Source organism: Notothenia coriiceps, unplaced genomic scaffold (assembly GCF_000735185.1).
Source record: "Notothenia coriiceps isolate Sejong01 unplaced genomic scaffold, NC01 NC01_scaffold00005579, whole genome shotgun sequence".
In the NCBI taxonomy this organism is placed as follows: Eukaryota; Metazoa; Chordata; class Actinopteri; order Perciformes; family Nototheniidae; genus Notothenia; species Notothenia coriiceps.
The window spans coordinates 241,011-254,262 of NW_011338280.1; the positions used below are offsets into that span (position 1 = coordinate 241,011).

Here is a 13,252-nt window from a genome sequence, read left to right on the forward strand (position 1 = left end):
TGGCAGCTGGTGCTTGCAAGGTGCTATAAAAAAACACACGCACGCACGCACGCACGCACACACACACACACACACACACACACACACACCTGACAGGCCACAGCAGTATTTTATAAGTGGTCCCTTTCGGCTGCCTTTATTCAAAGTTTTATGAGAAAGGAAATGCATTAAACAAAATGTTTCTCTGGGAAAACACTGACTGTCAACTTTGTTAACTCCACAGGGTATCTATAAATGTTGCATTTTCTTGTTGACATCTTTCAGAGATGTATTGGTTCAACTCTGTGGTCATTGTTTGGCTGTATTTTGTGTTGTCGCTTGTATCAGTACAACATTGCACACTGCTTGTTTGCAATAAACACTTTTGTAATTTCTACAACATTTATTTATAATTTGTTGACGTTACCGGTTCCTACTCTTATTTATTCCCTCTTTAGAAAATACAACTACTTTCTCTTTTACAATGTGTATTATGTCTGTTGAATTAGTTGTTAGTATGTAAGTCTACTCTTCCTCCTTTTGCCTTTTATTTTGCACTTTTGCTTCTACAGTATAACACTGTTAATTTCCCTGCTTCGGGGCAAACCTTCTGATTCTGAGTGCAGGATCACATTACTTTGTCAGATCTGTGTAGTGTCTGTTAGTTTGCACACAGACATAATGTCACTTTCAGTCTCATATAAACTATAGTGACTCTAAACACATCGTAAAGGCTTCTAGAAATAATACCGGCTGCACCCTGGCCAGTGTGTGAGTGAGTGCCTGTGTGTACATGCATACACACAAACAAGCAAGTCCCGTTCAGTTGCGTCCGGGCCCATGAGCTGACGGAGAGGACCTGGCAGGGGTCTTATCTCGCTCACATTGCCGTGTGACTCACAGCCTCACCAGGCAGCAGCACAGTCATTAGGGGCGAGAAGACCTTTCATATCTCGGCCGGCCCCTCAGTTCTCCTCAGGGCCGGCCAACAAGGACCAACTCTCTCTCTCTCACCTCTCCTGCTGTCAGCTAGGCTTTTTGTCTGCGTCCCTCTATTCTCCATTGTGTTCCTGTCTGGCACTGTCTCACACAGATTTAATGTCAGGTGTTCTCTCACTGTGTTAAATAAGTCATTTTTTTCTCTGCCTGGAGGGGACAGGTCCCATGTTTCCCCTGCCAACCATCAGCACTTCACACACACACACACACACACACTGACTTTGTATGTGTGTTGGAGATATAAAGGGTATTCAGGCGTGGGCTGCTGGTGGCTGTTGGGACGTTTCACCCCATTCACTTTCTCATCGGATCATTTTCCCAACGCCCACCTGCATTTTCTGAGGGCACAAACCGCATTCCTAACCCATCACGGTGGAACAAGAGGTGGATAGGTAGGAGGGGCTCTGTTCCTCTGATCAATGTGTGTGTGTTAGATGAGCAGGGACAATGACACAATATCTGTCAGAGCCCTCCTCCTCGTGAGGCTGAGCAAGCAGGCATGACAGTGAGATGACTGGCACAATGAAAGCAGAGCTGCAGGCAGGACGGTAGGACGTGTGCCAGAATAATGAGAAAGAGGAACAGCGCCAGACAAACAATCCGAGTAACTGGACAAGATTTCAACATATTTCACTATCAATGTGGCATTCAATATAATAAGTGTGACTTTCTACTGTGCGTATCTTGGCATATTATCTGTAGTTCCTTAAGGGGCATTTCAGAAATGTCAGCCCTTTAAAAAAAGATGCTGATTCAATCACTACTCTGAGAAACAAGTCAGAAAATGCCTACAGTAACAGTGTTAAATAACAAATTAAATGCTAAAGTAACCTAAAAAAAACAACACGTGAGGAGCTTTCTAATGGTATTTTAAAGTCTGTGTTTCAGCCAGATTATTGTACTATTAATACTTGATATGACGTTGGCCCATTTAACAATAAGAATGATAGGGCCTCTTTAAAGTGATGTTTTGTCATCATTCATGATAAGGCTTTTTAAAGCTATACTTCATAGAATTACATTTCCAATGGATCACACTACTACTTGTATATAAAGGGATGGGTAGAGGTGAACAAATACCAGTTATACATAACACTCAACTACACATCTGTAACGAGTCTTCTTGACGTTTTTCAGCTCATTATTTTCATTTTACGGCTTAAACCTTTAGTGTTTTGGTTCAGTCTCACTGCTCTCATCATCATGCAGCTGCTTTGATAAACACACTCTATCTACCTGCCAAGCAGAGTTAGTGGCTCTCTGTTGAACTTTGTGAAGCATTTTGCAGCTTAAGCGCCAGATATTTCCCTCAGGAGTTGGTGGAGACCAAACACAGAGCTAAAAGATTATTGTTCTTAAATGTGCCTGATGGCCATAAACCCAACTCTAAATAAATACCCTGCGTTGTTCTATGTGTAGATTAGCAGCTCTTTGCTATGACGTTGGCCATATCAACTGTATTACATGTAAGTGTCAATGTTGTGTTAACAGGCTGTTGAACTCCCCCAATGAAAGATAGAGAATGTGGAGAATCAGTCACTCTGTCTCACCTCATGCTTGCCCTTCATCCTGCAGATCCTGATGTCATTCTTGTTCGACTCCCACGTCCTTTTCTGTACATAAAAAAGCACACATACACACATTCATGCGTGATTACACGTTTGCTTTTCTATATAGTAGAAGATGACATTTTCCTGTGATTATTAAATTATACCTAATTTAAATGAATACATGCTACAGAGTCTGTCCTAAAGGTTCTCACCTTGCTGTAGAACATCTCGTCTCCTGCAACGATGTCCAACTCCACACGGAAAAGGTCATCCCTGCAGAGAGAGAGAGAGAGATTGGGAGTCAGCCAACGCAGCACGATACGAAGCTTAAAGGTGACCTATCATGCACTGCACTTTTGTACGTCTTTTATACATGAAGATGTGTCCCCGGTGTTCCAGGGAACTCACCAAGAGTCAGAAAACACAACCCTCTCTATTTTCCTCCATACCCAAATCTCTTAAAAAGGGGCTGCAACGGATCTGATGCAGACTGATCCAGATTTGAACACTTCTGTGACGTCACAGAAGTGGCGCTACGGCTAATGGGCCAACTCCACCAATCAGGAGGAGACAGCCACGGACATTGCCGTTCGAAAGCGCTGGAGACGCTGTAGTACATATGCCAGGCCTGTAGATGGTGCTGTTCTCACAGAATCAGCCCATGCAAAGACAGTGTTAAATTGAGCGAAATGAGGAATGGCTAAAATGCATGATCTGTTTGCTATTTTGAAAAATGAAAAGTATAAATATGCCTTATATAGGTATGGTCCTACACTATATAGTATTATTAAAATATAGCATGATAGGTCCACTTTAAGGTAAGGCACTTAGAAAAACTATGAAAACCAGTTCCACAGTACAGCATGGATATTATTTCTAGCTCAGAACAGTGCAAGTTGATGCATATTTTCTCTGGATGAAATCCAAGCCACACACTTAATACAAACTCTGAGTATGAATATTTCCACTATATATTACATCAGTGTGGTTATACAACTAAATAATTCTGTGTGCAGCTATGTAATGCATATATATATCAGAGACCTTTATTACTTTAAGTTGATCAGACCCTCAGAGATTAGGAAACAGCTTTATAATGTCTTTAATTTCTCCCAATATATATGAGGAATGGTAACCGAGTCCGACTGCATAATGTTCCAAATCTCCCCTTTGCCTTTTGCTTCTTCTCATTAAACTCTACGTGCTGCATTAAAATGGCCCCCGAATTCTGCTTATCAGTCTTATTCAAAAGCCTGAAATTGAATTAATGGATGATTTAATGAAGTTGTTAGAGTGCTGCTTGCACACCCCCACATGCTGCCTACACGTGGTCCTAAACCAAACACTATCTATTAATGATATTCTAAACCCTGCTTTCTCTCATGGTGGGTGCCTAATTGTAATATAGCTTGTATGTACAAAGTCATACATTTTCCCCTTTTGAATGATGAATACAGATACAGCTACCAGCTAGAAAGGAGTGTGTTGACCCTCATGAAGGTGCATAGCGTACGTTGGCTGTGTGGTGTGTTCAACTGCGTCTTTCTGGCCATGACACATTGGACGTGAGGCAAAGCAACAGTCGCAGCTTTTTATTTTTGATGTTGGCTTGGTGTGTGCACCTTTAATCTGCTGATGATTTCTCAGTAACCTTGGATGTTCCTGTGAAAATGCCAGCTAAATGAGAGTTGGGCTTGGCAGCTCTAGTAGCAGCTGACGCATGCATATTGATCAAGGCCTCCGTATCTGCGGGGATGAATCTAAAGCTTGGAGATCATCTAAGCAAAAGGCCGGGGCTCTGCTAATCTGTAAATCTGCCATAGCCGTGTTATTGATGCAGTATCGATCCCACCTCTGAACAAGCTCTGCCTCCCAGTACTGCATGTTCTCTTGGTTTCTCCTTTTCCTTTGATAGCAGAGGTTATCATGTATGCATCCATGTACAGGTGCCTGCTCATGTGAGTAATCGTACCACCTCGGTGTGTGTATCAATGTGTGTTTGCATCTGTTTCTCTAAGAGAAATAAAGCGGTGAGAATGCGTACATAATGAGAGCGCAGGTAAGCCATCAAGGTTACTCCAATCCTAAATAATTCATCCTCACTTCCTGCTGGCGTTTTAGTAAGATTCCCACTCTTACCCAACCTCGCAGAATGGGACAATGGCTAAGTAGCTAAGAAGTGCAAAATCACCAAACACTAGCTCAGTGCTTCTCTGCTTAACAGGTCAGAGTTCAAGCGTTCTCCAAACAGTGGAGTGGGCCAGAGTGTGAGGCGTAATCTCATCCAGGCTGCTTCAGCATTGTCTCAGCATTAACATAATGAATATAGCAACAGGCCTCGTAGTCAGAGTGGCTGGCAGCCAGCGCTGTTGCCTCTGATGGTGCAGAGGAGGGGGAATTATTTATGGAGCAGCCTCTCTCTCCATCCCTGATCCTGCCCTCCAGGTTGTTTGAATGATGCAAAGCCTGTATGTTTTTAGTTTGTTTGTATGTATGTGTGTCAGTGGATTTCATGTTTACTGCATGTAGTAGAAGGTTAGGAATCAGGACTAAGATGTGAACTGTGTAAAGATTTCATTTTTCTTTATGTGGCATGAGCCTTGAATAGCCATGATTCATTAGGTCAAACAAAGTGCCTCAACTCACAACCAACCATAAAACCTACAAATCAAGTCTCAGATTTCTTACTCTTTGTCTGGGTGTAGGCGTGTGTGTAGGATGTGCACGTGCCTGAGCTGTTATTTCATATATACGCCTCCGACCCTTTTTGACCCGGCTGATACAAAGTCAACACAGAGTCTGAAGAGAAACTGTCAACATTTCCTACATTTCTGATTTGACCAGCTCATGAACTTTCTCCATGCAGCATTCCAAACAACGCCAGCCTCAAGGTCAAGACATCTTAATCCACCCGGCTTTGCAGTATTTCTTTTTGGTTTAACTTCTCTTCTTCGTGGTACTAGCTATATTGTGGTTTAGCGTGAGCAGCAATGAGCCTGTCTGAGCCTTTTAATAGCGTTTAGGCAGAGCTGATCCACTGGATGACATTAAAATGGAAGGATTTGAGCTGACCACATAGTTACCCTGACACTTCTGCTGACTGAGGGGGAGGACAGTTTGATTTTGCATGCATTTGGGTGACAGTAAATATATGCATGAGTTAGTGGATCACATACTAAATTCTAAAAAGTCAAACGGTAGTGCTCCCAAAACTTCAAAAGGAGCAAAAGCAATCTTGCACACCGTACTACGTTCTTACTTAGAGCAAAGTTTTGGTCAAAGATGTTCATCAGACATTAAAGTCATTAAGCATCATCGTCATAAACGTGACCCTTAAGGTGGGGTAGGTAAGTTTGAGAAACCGGCTCCAGATACACTTTTTGTTATATTCCATGGAATGCTCTTAACATCCCGATAGCAATGAATATCTGAATTGCTTTGACAAAAGATCCATAAAAAAAATTCCTATGTGGAAGCCTTAGTGCTGTAAAAAGAACCACCAATCATCTGAGCCGGCCCGGCTAAAGTAACTGGAGGGCCTACCTGCCTGTCAGCCTTCCATCTGTGCACACACTTATCTCGTGCCCTCATTGGTCATGTGCGCGTTCGTGTGTGTTGGAGGAGGGGCTCTGTAAGGAAGTCTGAAGGAAGGGGAGGAGGGGCTCTGTAAAGAAGTGGCAGATTTTTTTCCGGCTGTGTATTTTTCTAATTCTGGCGCACTCGAGCTGGTTTCTCCAAAATTACCTACCCCACCTTTAAGGCTGCAGCAAACGCCAAACAACTAGTTAAATCCCACTACAGGACTTAATACCTAATACATCTAGACAAGAAATATTTTTTTAAATCCATAAAAACAATCCTAACACTACACAAATATTCATTTACTTAAAAAGGAAAGTATAAGTGAAATAATAATAAATAAGTATACTCATGTATGCAGCGATTGCAGTGCATAATAGATTTTTCCAGCATTTATTAAATGGTTAATTGCCTGAACTGATAAATTGACAAGTTGACTTCTCATTGCATCTGATAGGAATCTTTCTTTAAGTGTGATCTTTTTTTTTAAGTAAATAAAACCCATCTTTTGAAATCCACCTGTCACTCCTTTTGCCAGTCACACTGACTTATCAAAGGAAAAATGCTTTACAGGCTCCCACACCTTCTTAAACTTCATATTCAAGGACTTTTCAAGGATTTTCATGGCCCATTGCCCCACATTGAAGGACCCACACAGCATAGATTGAGACAATGATAACGGTTAATTACTGTTACAACACTGATAATGAGATCAAGAAGCCTTCACAGGAGCTCACAGACAACCATTAAGAAGAGAGAGAGTCCTCTGTGTGTCACAGCGAGAGCAGAGGGTGTGCTCCTCTGCTCTCTCTATCACAGAACAGAGACTTATTAACGAGATGAAAGGCTAAATAAATACAAGTTATATTTCTATTAATGTACAAAATATATAAATTAAAGCATGTTCAATGACGTGTGTCCATTTATTTTTAGTTTAAAAACTGGAACTGTAGGATCCGTGTCCCATGATTAATCAAGATAATTAGTATTAATCATTGTTTTTTGTCCTAGTTCATTTTTCAATATCTTAACCTGCAGATTAACCAAAAGTTATATTTCAATTAACATACAACTGCAAGTCATTGGAATTAACTTGTTTACACTAAAGGCCAAACAGAATACTATGACGATTAGTCCAGAGGGAACACCTTCTAGTTAGTGGTGTATTGTGCTTAAGTGCACTAACAGGTAATTAACTATTAGTATTTTTGATGTAATGCTACTTTATACTTCTACTCCCCAATATTTTGAGAAGCCATTAGTGTACTTTTTTTTACAGATTCAGATTATCTAATATACAATATAAATCAAATAAATAAACAAATTGACAAATAATCAAAGCTAAAACATCCAGCAGCACACTGTAAAAATAAATAGGGTGTTTTAACTTATAAGTCCAAGGGCTGCCTCATATATATGAGTTGACTTAAAGTAAAAATGTACTTTGTTTCAACTCACAATGTTAAGTTATACAAGTTATTTTACTAATGATCATTCATTGTTATAACTTAATACTTTGAGTTAAAGAAACTTACAATTTACAATAGAATATAAAGTAATTAGAATTAGCTCCACAGCTGTGAACATATTAATGCTAGAATAAGCATAATCCAGTAATTGGTTTTATATAAATGATTCTGAAATGGGCGATTACTTGTGCGTTTTTACTTAAGTATATTATAATCCCAGTACTTTTGTACTTCTCTTTAAGTAAGATTTTGAATGCAGGACTCTAACCTTGAACAGTTTCCTTTACAATTCACATTTTAATCAGAGTGCTCTTCCACTTCTGATTACAGAACTAGTGTATTGTGTGGGAAAAGTCTGTGGTGTGTCCATGTGAGTGTTTCTGTCTCTCCCTTTCCTACATGCTGGACTCTCTCTAGCTGCGGCTCTACAGCTGTCTGCGTTACCTCCCAGGACACCAAGTCTTTGCAACAAGTGAGCGTCTCCCTGTTTGTCTGCCATGAGGCATTTGACCCGGCCATGACCCCTCCACCGTGTCCTCTGAGGTCAGCGTCTGCGGGCCAATAAACCGAGCCACCACCAGCCTGGCAGTAAGTCAACACACTTTCCCTTTCCAAGAAATGCAAAACGTAAACAAACGTGTGCGGAGCCAGATGGCAAAAAACCCCGTACTATTTATCTCAATTGGAACAGTTAATCAAGAATTGGCTTCCTTCCTTTGTTCATCTTGCCGATAGATAAACACACACGACAATTGGTTTATATTTTGTATTTGCCCTGGATCCGGCGGAAGACCACAGGATCCACAGCTGCTCATCTGGACAGCAATGAAATGGGGCTTAACACAGCGAGGCGCTTTACTCCAACAGCCACCAGCCAAATACATGGTTTACTTTCATTTAGTGGGGATGGGGAGAGGACAGGGAGAGGTGGCTGCTCTCTGCAGGTGCTCCAAGCAGGGATTTAGCAGTGCTTGCAGTCTGAAGAGCAGCCATGCTAATAGTGAGAGGAATTGGGGATGAGTGAGGCGTCTTATCAAGCCGTGCACTCTGTAGGAGCTGCTGGCAGCCATACCTACCTCCACACAGGTTCTTATTTAGAAATTATACTTGTTATGCCTCCCTACTGGGTTGTCTTTGGCTCACACAAACATTTACAGACAGATCTGGATTTTTTTCTTGGCTGATCCTTTTCTATCAGGAAGCCGCAAACACTATTAGCCACTTAGAAGAAATGTATAAATATACTAGTGAAACGCTCTTTCTGTGAATCTCTCTTCCAAAAGTAAACCCCCCTCGCCTCGCTCTCTTTCCGCCTGTCAGACGAGCGTTTCATTATCATTCGGTTGGCTGAGACATTCATATCAGTTTACCTCTGCTAGTCAGTAAAAAGCTCTGCAGCTGTAAATTGAAATTAACGTCACTCAGACGGCTTCATAGCTCTTGTTATATTTTAAGGCAGACTGCAGTAGCTGTAGCTGTCTGTGTGGAGTTTAACTATCTGACTGAGTGCATGTGTGTGCTGAGCGCAGACAGAATGGCTGGAACCTTGTTACATACTTTGATATATTTATTACCAACGCTCAGTAGTGAGGTTAGAGCAGCTGGAGGCCAGGGACCGGGTCATTTCCTGGACCACAGTGGCGTCTCTTATTGAAAACCACTTCAGTCTTCTTTCAGGCTGCCCCTACAGCAAATAACCAGCGCCATATGTGGAGACTCACTATGTCTCTTTTTTATAGCATGTTTCAAGCAACATTTAATTTTAGGACAACATGGGTAATAAATCTTGAGGTGTATGTTTTCTGTTAGTTCTGTCTGTTTCAGTCGGGCTCCTGAATGGCCCCGGGGGCAGCAGATGTAGCTTTACAGTGTAAACCCGGTGCAGCTGAGCCTCGTCTGGCCCTCCTGACCAGAGCTTCTGTCCAGGATCAGCACATTCACCACACTGACAACAGATGGGGACCAGCTTCATAGGGAGACCAAACTAGAAAACATATGTTGAGCCAAACATAAGCTAATGGGACAGATTTGTTATAAAAAAGATTTAAGTGGCACATTAATTTTACAGAGCAATTAAAAGAGATTATAGAACTTTTGATAAGGGTGTTACAACTTTCTGAAAGTGGCTTTACTGGAATAAGAACTGATTGAGTTTTAATGTTTAAATAATGCAAGGTTTATTAAAGGGTCGTTATTATGCAGTTTTTGAGCCTGAAAATTATGCTAAAATCCTAAAAGTTCACGTCAGACAGAGTTTACCTTGGAGTGACCTTCACTAGCGCTTTTAAATTCGACAAGCAGGTCAGCTCCATAGTCAAAACCTGCTTTTTTAAAATAAGACTATTGGCCAAGACCAAGTCGTTTTTATCTTTTAAAGACCTAGAAAGGGTTATTCATGCCTTTGTTACCTCAAGACTGGATTACTGCAACGCTCTGTATGTAGGTATGGACCAGGCCTCAATGAAACGCCTGCAGCTGGTCCAGAACGCAGCTGCACGTCTTCTGATTGGCCACAAAAAGCGTGACCACATCACCCCAATTCTGGTCTCACTACAATGGCTTCCAATTCGGTTCCGATCGATTTTAAACTCCTTTTATTTTTTTTCAAAGCCCTAAATGGGCTGGCTCCGGCCTGCATCGCTACACTCCAGCCAGAGCTTTAAGGTCTGCTGACCAGCTGTTGCTGATAGTGCCCAAGACCAGGCTCAAAACCCGAGCGGAGTATGACACCTGACTATTCCCTGTGTTTTTGTTTTTTATATTTCTGTTGTAAATGATTGTCTTTTATTGTGATTGTAGTAAAGTGTTTTTATTACATGTACAGCACTTTGGCTCGACCACAAATCGTTTTTAAATGCTATATATATAAAACTTGATTTGATTTGATTTATCTCCCACACACTCCCCCCCTGCCTAAAATACCTCCATTGGACTCCTTTGTTTACTTCCTTAGTGTAGTGACGTCACTATGGATAACTTGCGCTTCTATTGGCTAGCCCTCAAACACATTGTAAGTGACATCTCTAAGCGCCGGCCAGCTAACCAATCAGAGAAGATGGGCTCTGGCTTCACACAGAGGGTGAAAAGAGGTGCTGCAGCACAGGCGGTAGGAGAAAAATAAAGAGCTTTTTGTACATTAAAGCATGTAAACATGTCACTAGCACGTTAGCTAGTGTGCAGTTAGCATGTTGAAACATAAACCAAAGTGTTGAACGACAACCCAGCAAGCAAGAGTTGGCACTGATGGTATGTTTTATTCGTAAACTAAGATCTGAAACACTGTAACTCCTGAAAATAGCTTACGTTGCTTGGCAACACATGCAGTGATAAGAGATAATCCAACCGATATCAAAGCTGGTTTTGACAGAGCTATATATATATATACCTTTATTTATATGTGTGAGACAAACAATCAAAGGCAAATCACAGATCCAAGATTTTTCAAAGCCTATTTTCACTTTAGATAGCTGTAAATTATCTGCATATAGTATACATGCATTAGTATGAGTGTGTGTGATGTACCTGGCTCCAATGTAGAGCGTCCGATTGACCTGCAGGATCCTCTGGATGTGAAGAGGCTCTTGTCTGAGCCATGTCCGGTGGGGTCGGCCCAGAAACACTGCATGTCTTCTCACGACTGCGGAGGAAAAAAGGGACAGATACACATAATGGATGATTCCGAAACTGACATCGAAATAGAAAAGTAGTCAACATAAAAGTGGTTTGCTGTTAGGTTGTTTTGACAGCTCTGAGGCAGTTACAGGTATTCAAGGTGACAACTTTTGAGACCTGCATTTGAAACAGCAGTATTTCTGCTACATTAAGCTCACAAAGCCACAGAGCAGAGCACAAACCGAGGAACAACAAAACAAATAAGCCTCTGAAAATAAAATATGTCGGATCTATAAATCATATGTCACTCTAATATTTAAGTTTTGTTTGTTGTTGATTTGGAGACGCTTTTCATGAAATGTTGCTGCTTTTTGATGACACATTTAGCAAGACATATTCTGTCAAACATTTCAGATCATTCATAAAGAAAGACACCCAGAGAGACGTGACATTTTCAAGAGCATCAAAGAGGTAAAACAAAATGTTCAAAGTGTTTCGGAGGATAAGGACCTTGGTACATTAAGAGAGGGAAACCTTAGGGGAGACAGATCAGAGATAAAAGAAGTGGAGCATTTTCAGCAGGTTTCTATCATGTTGTCCCATAAGCAGAAATCACACGTATACATCAGATGCATTAGCAGTGTGGCTATCCTTGATTGACCTTCAGTGAGGTGAATATGTTCATCCTCTCATCTCATCACTCTTTCATCACTACCTCTTTCAATCCTATACTTTTCACTGGTTTCACCTCTGTGTTTTGTCTTCTTCAGGTCATTTCTACCCTGTAATTTCTTCCTCTTGTATCTATGTCGCTCTGCCCTGGACAACCACTGTGATTCATCCTCTTCTCTCTCTGTCCACCTCCACACTCTCCTCATGGCTGACCCTCCAGATAAGCCTGCATTTTCTTTGATGAATTATAAACAGACTTGTGGGGTAACAAATTATATTATGTAATCAGGTTGGAAAAAAACTGGTAATTATATTCCCTTACAGTTACATAAAAAATATGGGCAGGATTTCAATGTTAAAATGCATTTAACAATACAGATCGATATTTTATAGGTAGATGTACTGCCTGAATGTTATTTTGGTTTTCATTAAGGCTACTTTCATTCTTTTTTTTAAAAGATCTTTTTGAATGCAGGTGAACACCTGTTTTTTTTTTCAACAACAATACTGTTTGCATTCAATTCATGTGTTAAACTCAAAGAACATTTGTAAATTAGTATCCTGTAAAACTACCCTATAATTCAAGAGGAAACATTTCTGTTACTAAATATCTTGGTTTATTTTCTAAGGTCACATTGTTCTATACTTAATACACTTACAGTAAGTTAAGCCATCATATTGTTATATATTTTACTTGTGTTTATTGCAACTGCATTTGATATTGAGGTAACCCATAAATAACAGAAACTTAATTTTATTCTGTGTTACTTACATTAGGTTACTGATGACATATGTTCCAATTAACTAGTAATTGTACCACAATATATTTTTTAAAGTAACCCTCCCAACCCTGCTTGTACCTGATGTAAACAGCTGCTGAGTCTAAAGCAGCCTCTCCAGTGCAGCGCTCGGTGGCCTGTCAGCCTCTCTACGCTCCACTCTGTGGTATTGATACGTCGAGAAGGGTCTGGACTCAGCTGGGAAACCATCAATCAATAATATTGAACTGCAATCAATCAAGATCGGGTCTGAGCTGGAGACTGCCAAGCTGATACGGAGACTCAAAGTCTGAGTGTGTAAGCGTCTCTCAAGGGTCTGAGCGTGTGTGTGTGTGTGTGTGTGTGTGTGTGTGTGTGTGTGTGTGTGTGTGTGTGTGTGTAGACATGTAAACATGCATATGCACGTCTGCATGTGCGTGATTAAAATATTCTAAATCCTTTCCTTTATTTTCCTGATGTGGATTCGTGCCTGGACATCAGTNGTGTGTGTGTGTGTGTGTGTGTGTGTGTGTGTAGTCATGAACGTGAGAGCCCCGTCCTATACTCTCATTCCTGAGTGCGACCCCACACCTCCTGACCTGTACGCCAGTCAACACCCTTCGTGTCAGAGCCT

The 13,252-nt window shown here is 41.1% G+C and overlaps 1 protein-coding gene across 1 annotated transcript in view; it reads right to left on the minus strand.

Annotated features, from left to right (window-relative positions):
* sema6bb (sema domain, transmembrane domain (TM), and cytoplasmic domain, (semaphorin) 6Bb) overlaps positions 1-13,252 on the minus strand; it is a 49,582-nt gene that overhangs the window by 35,782 nt on the left and 548 nt on the right. The window contains exons 2-4 of the mRNA XM_010768367.1: positions 11,099-11,213; positions 2,741-2,801; positions 2,529-2,591 (exon numbers count right to left, since the gene is read on the minus strand). Coding sequence (XP_010766669.1) covers positions 2,529-2,591; positions 2,741-2,801; positions 11,099-11,213 — 239 coding nt within the window. The remainder of the gene's footprint in view (positions 1-2,528; positions 2,592-2,740; positions 2,802-11,098; positions 11,214-13,252) is intronic.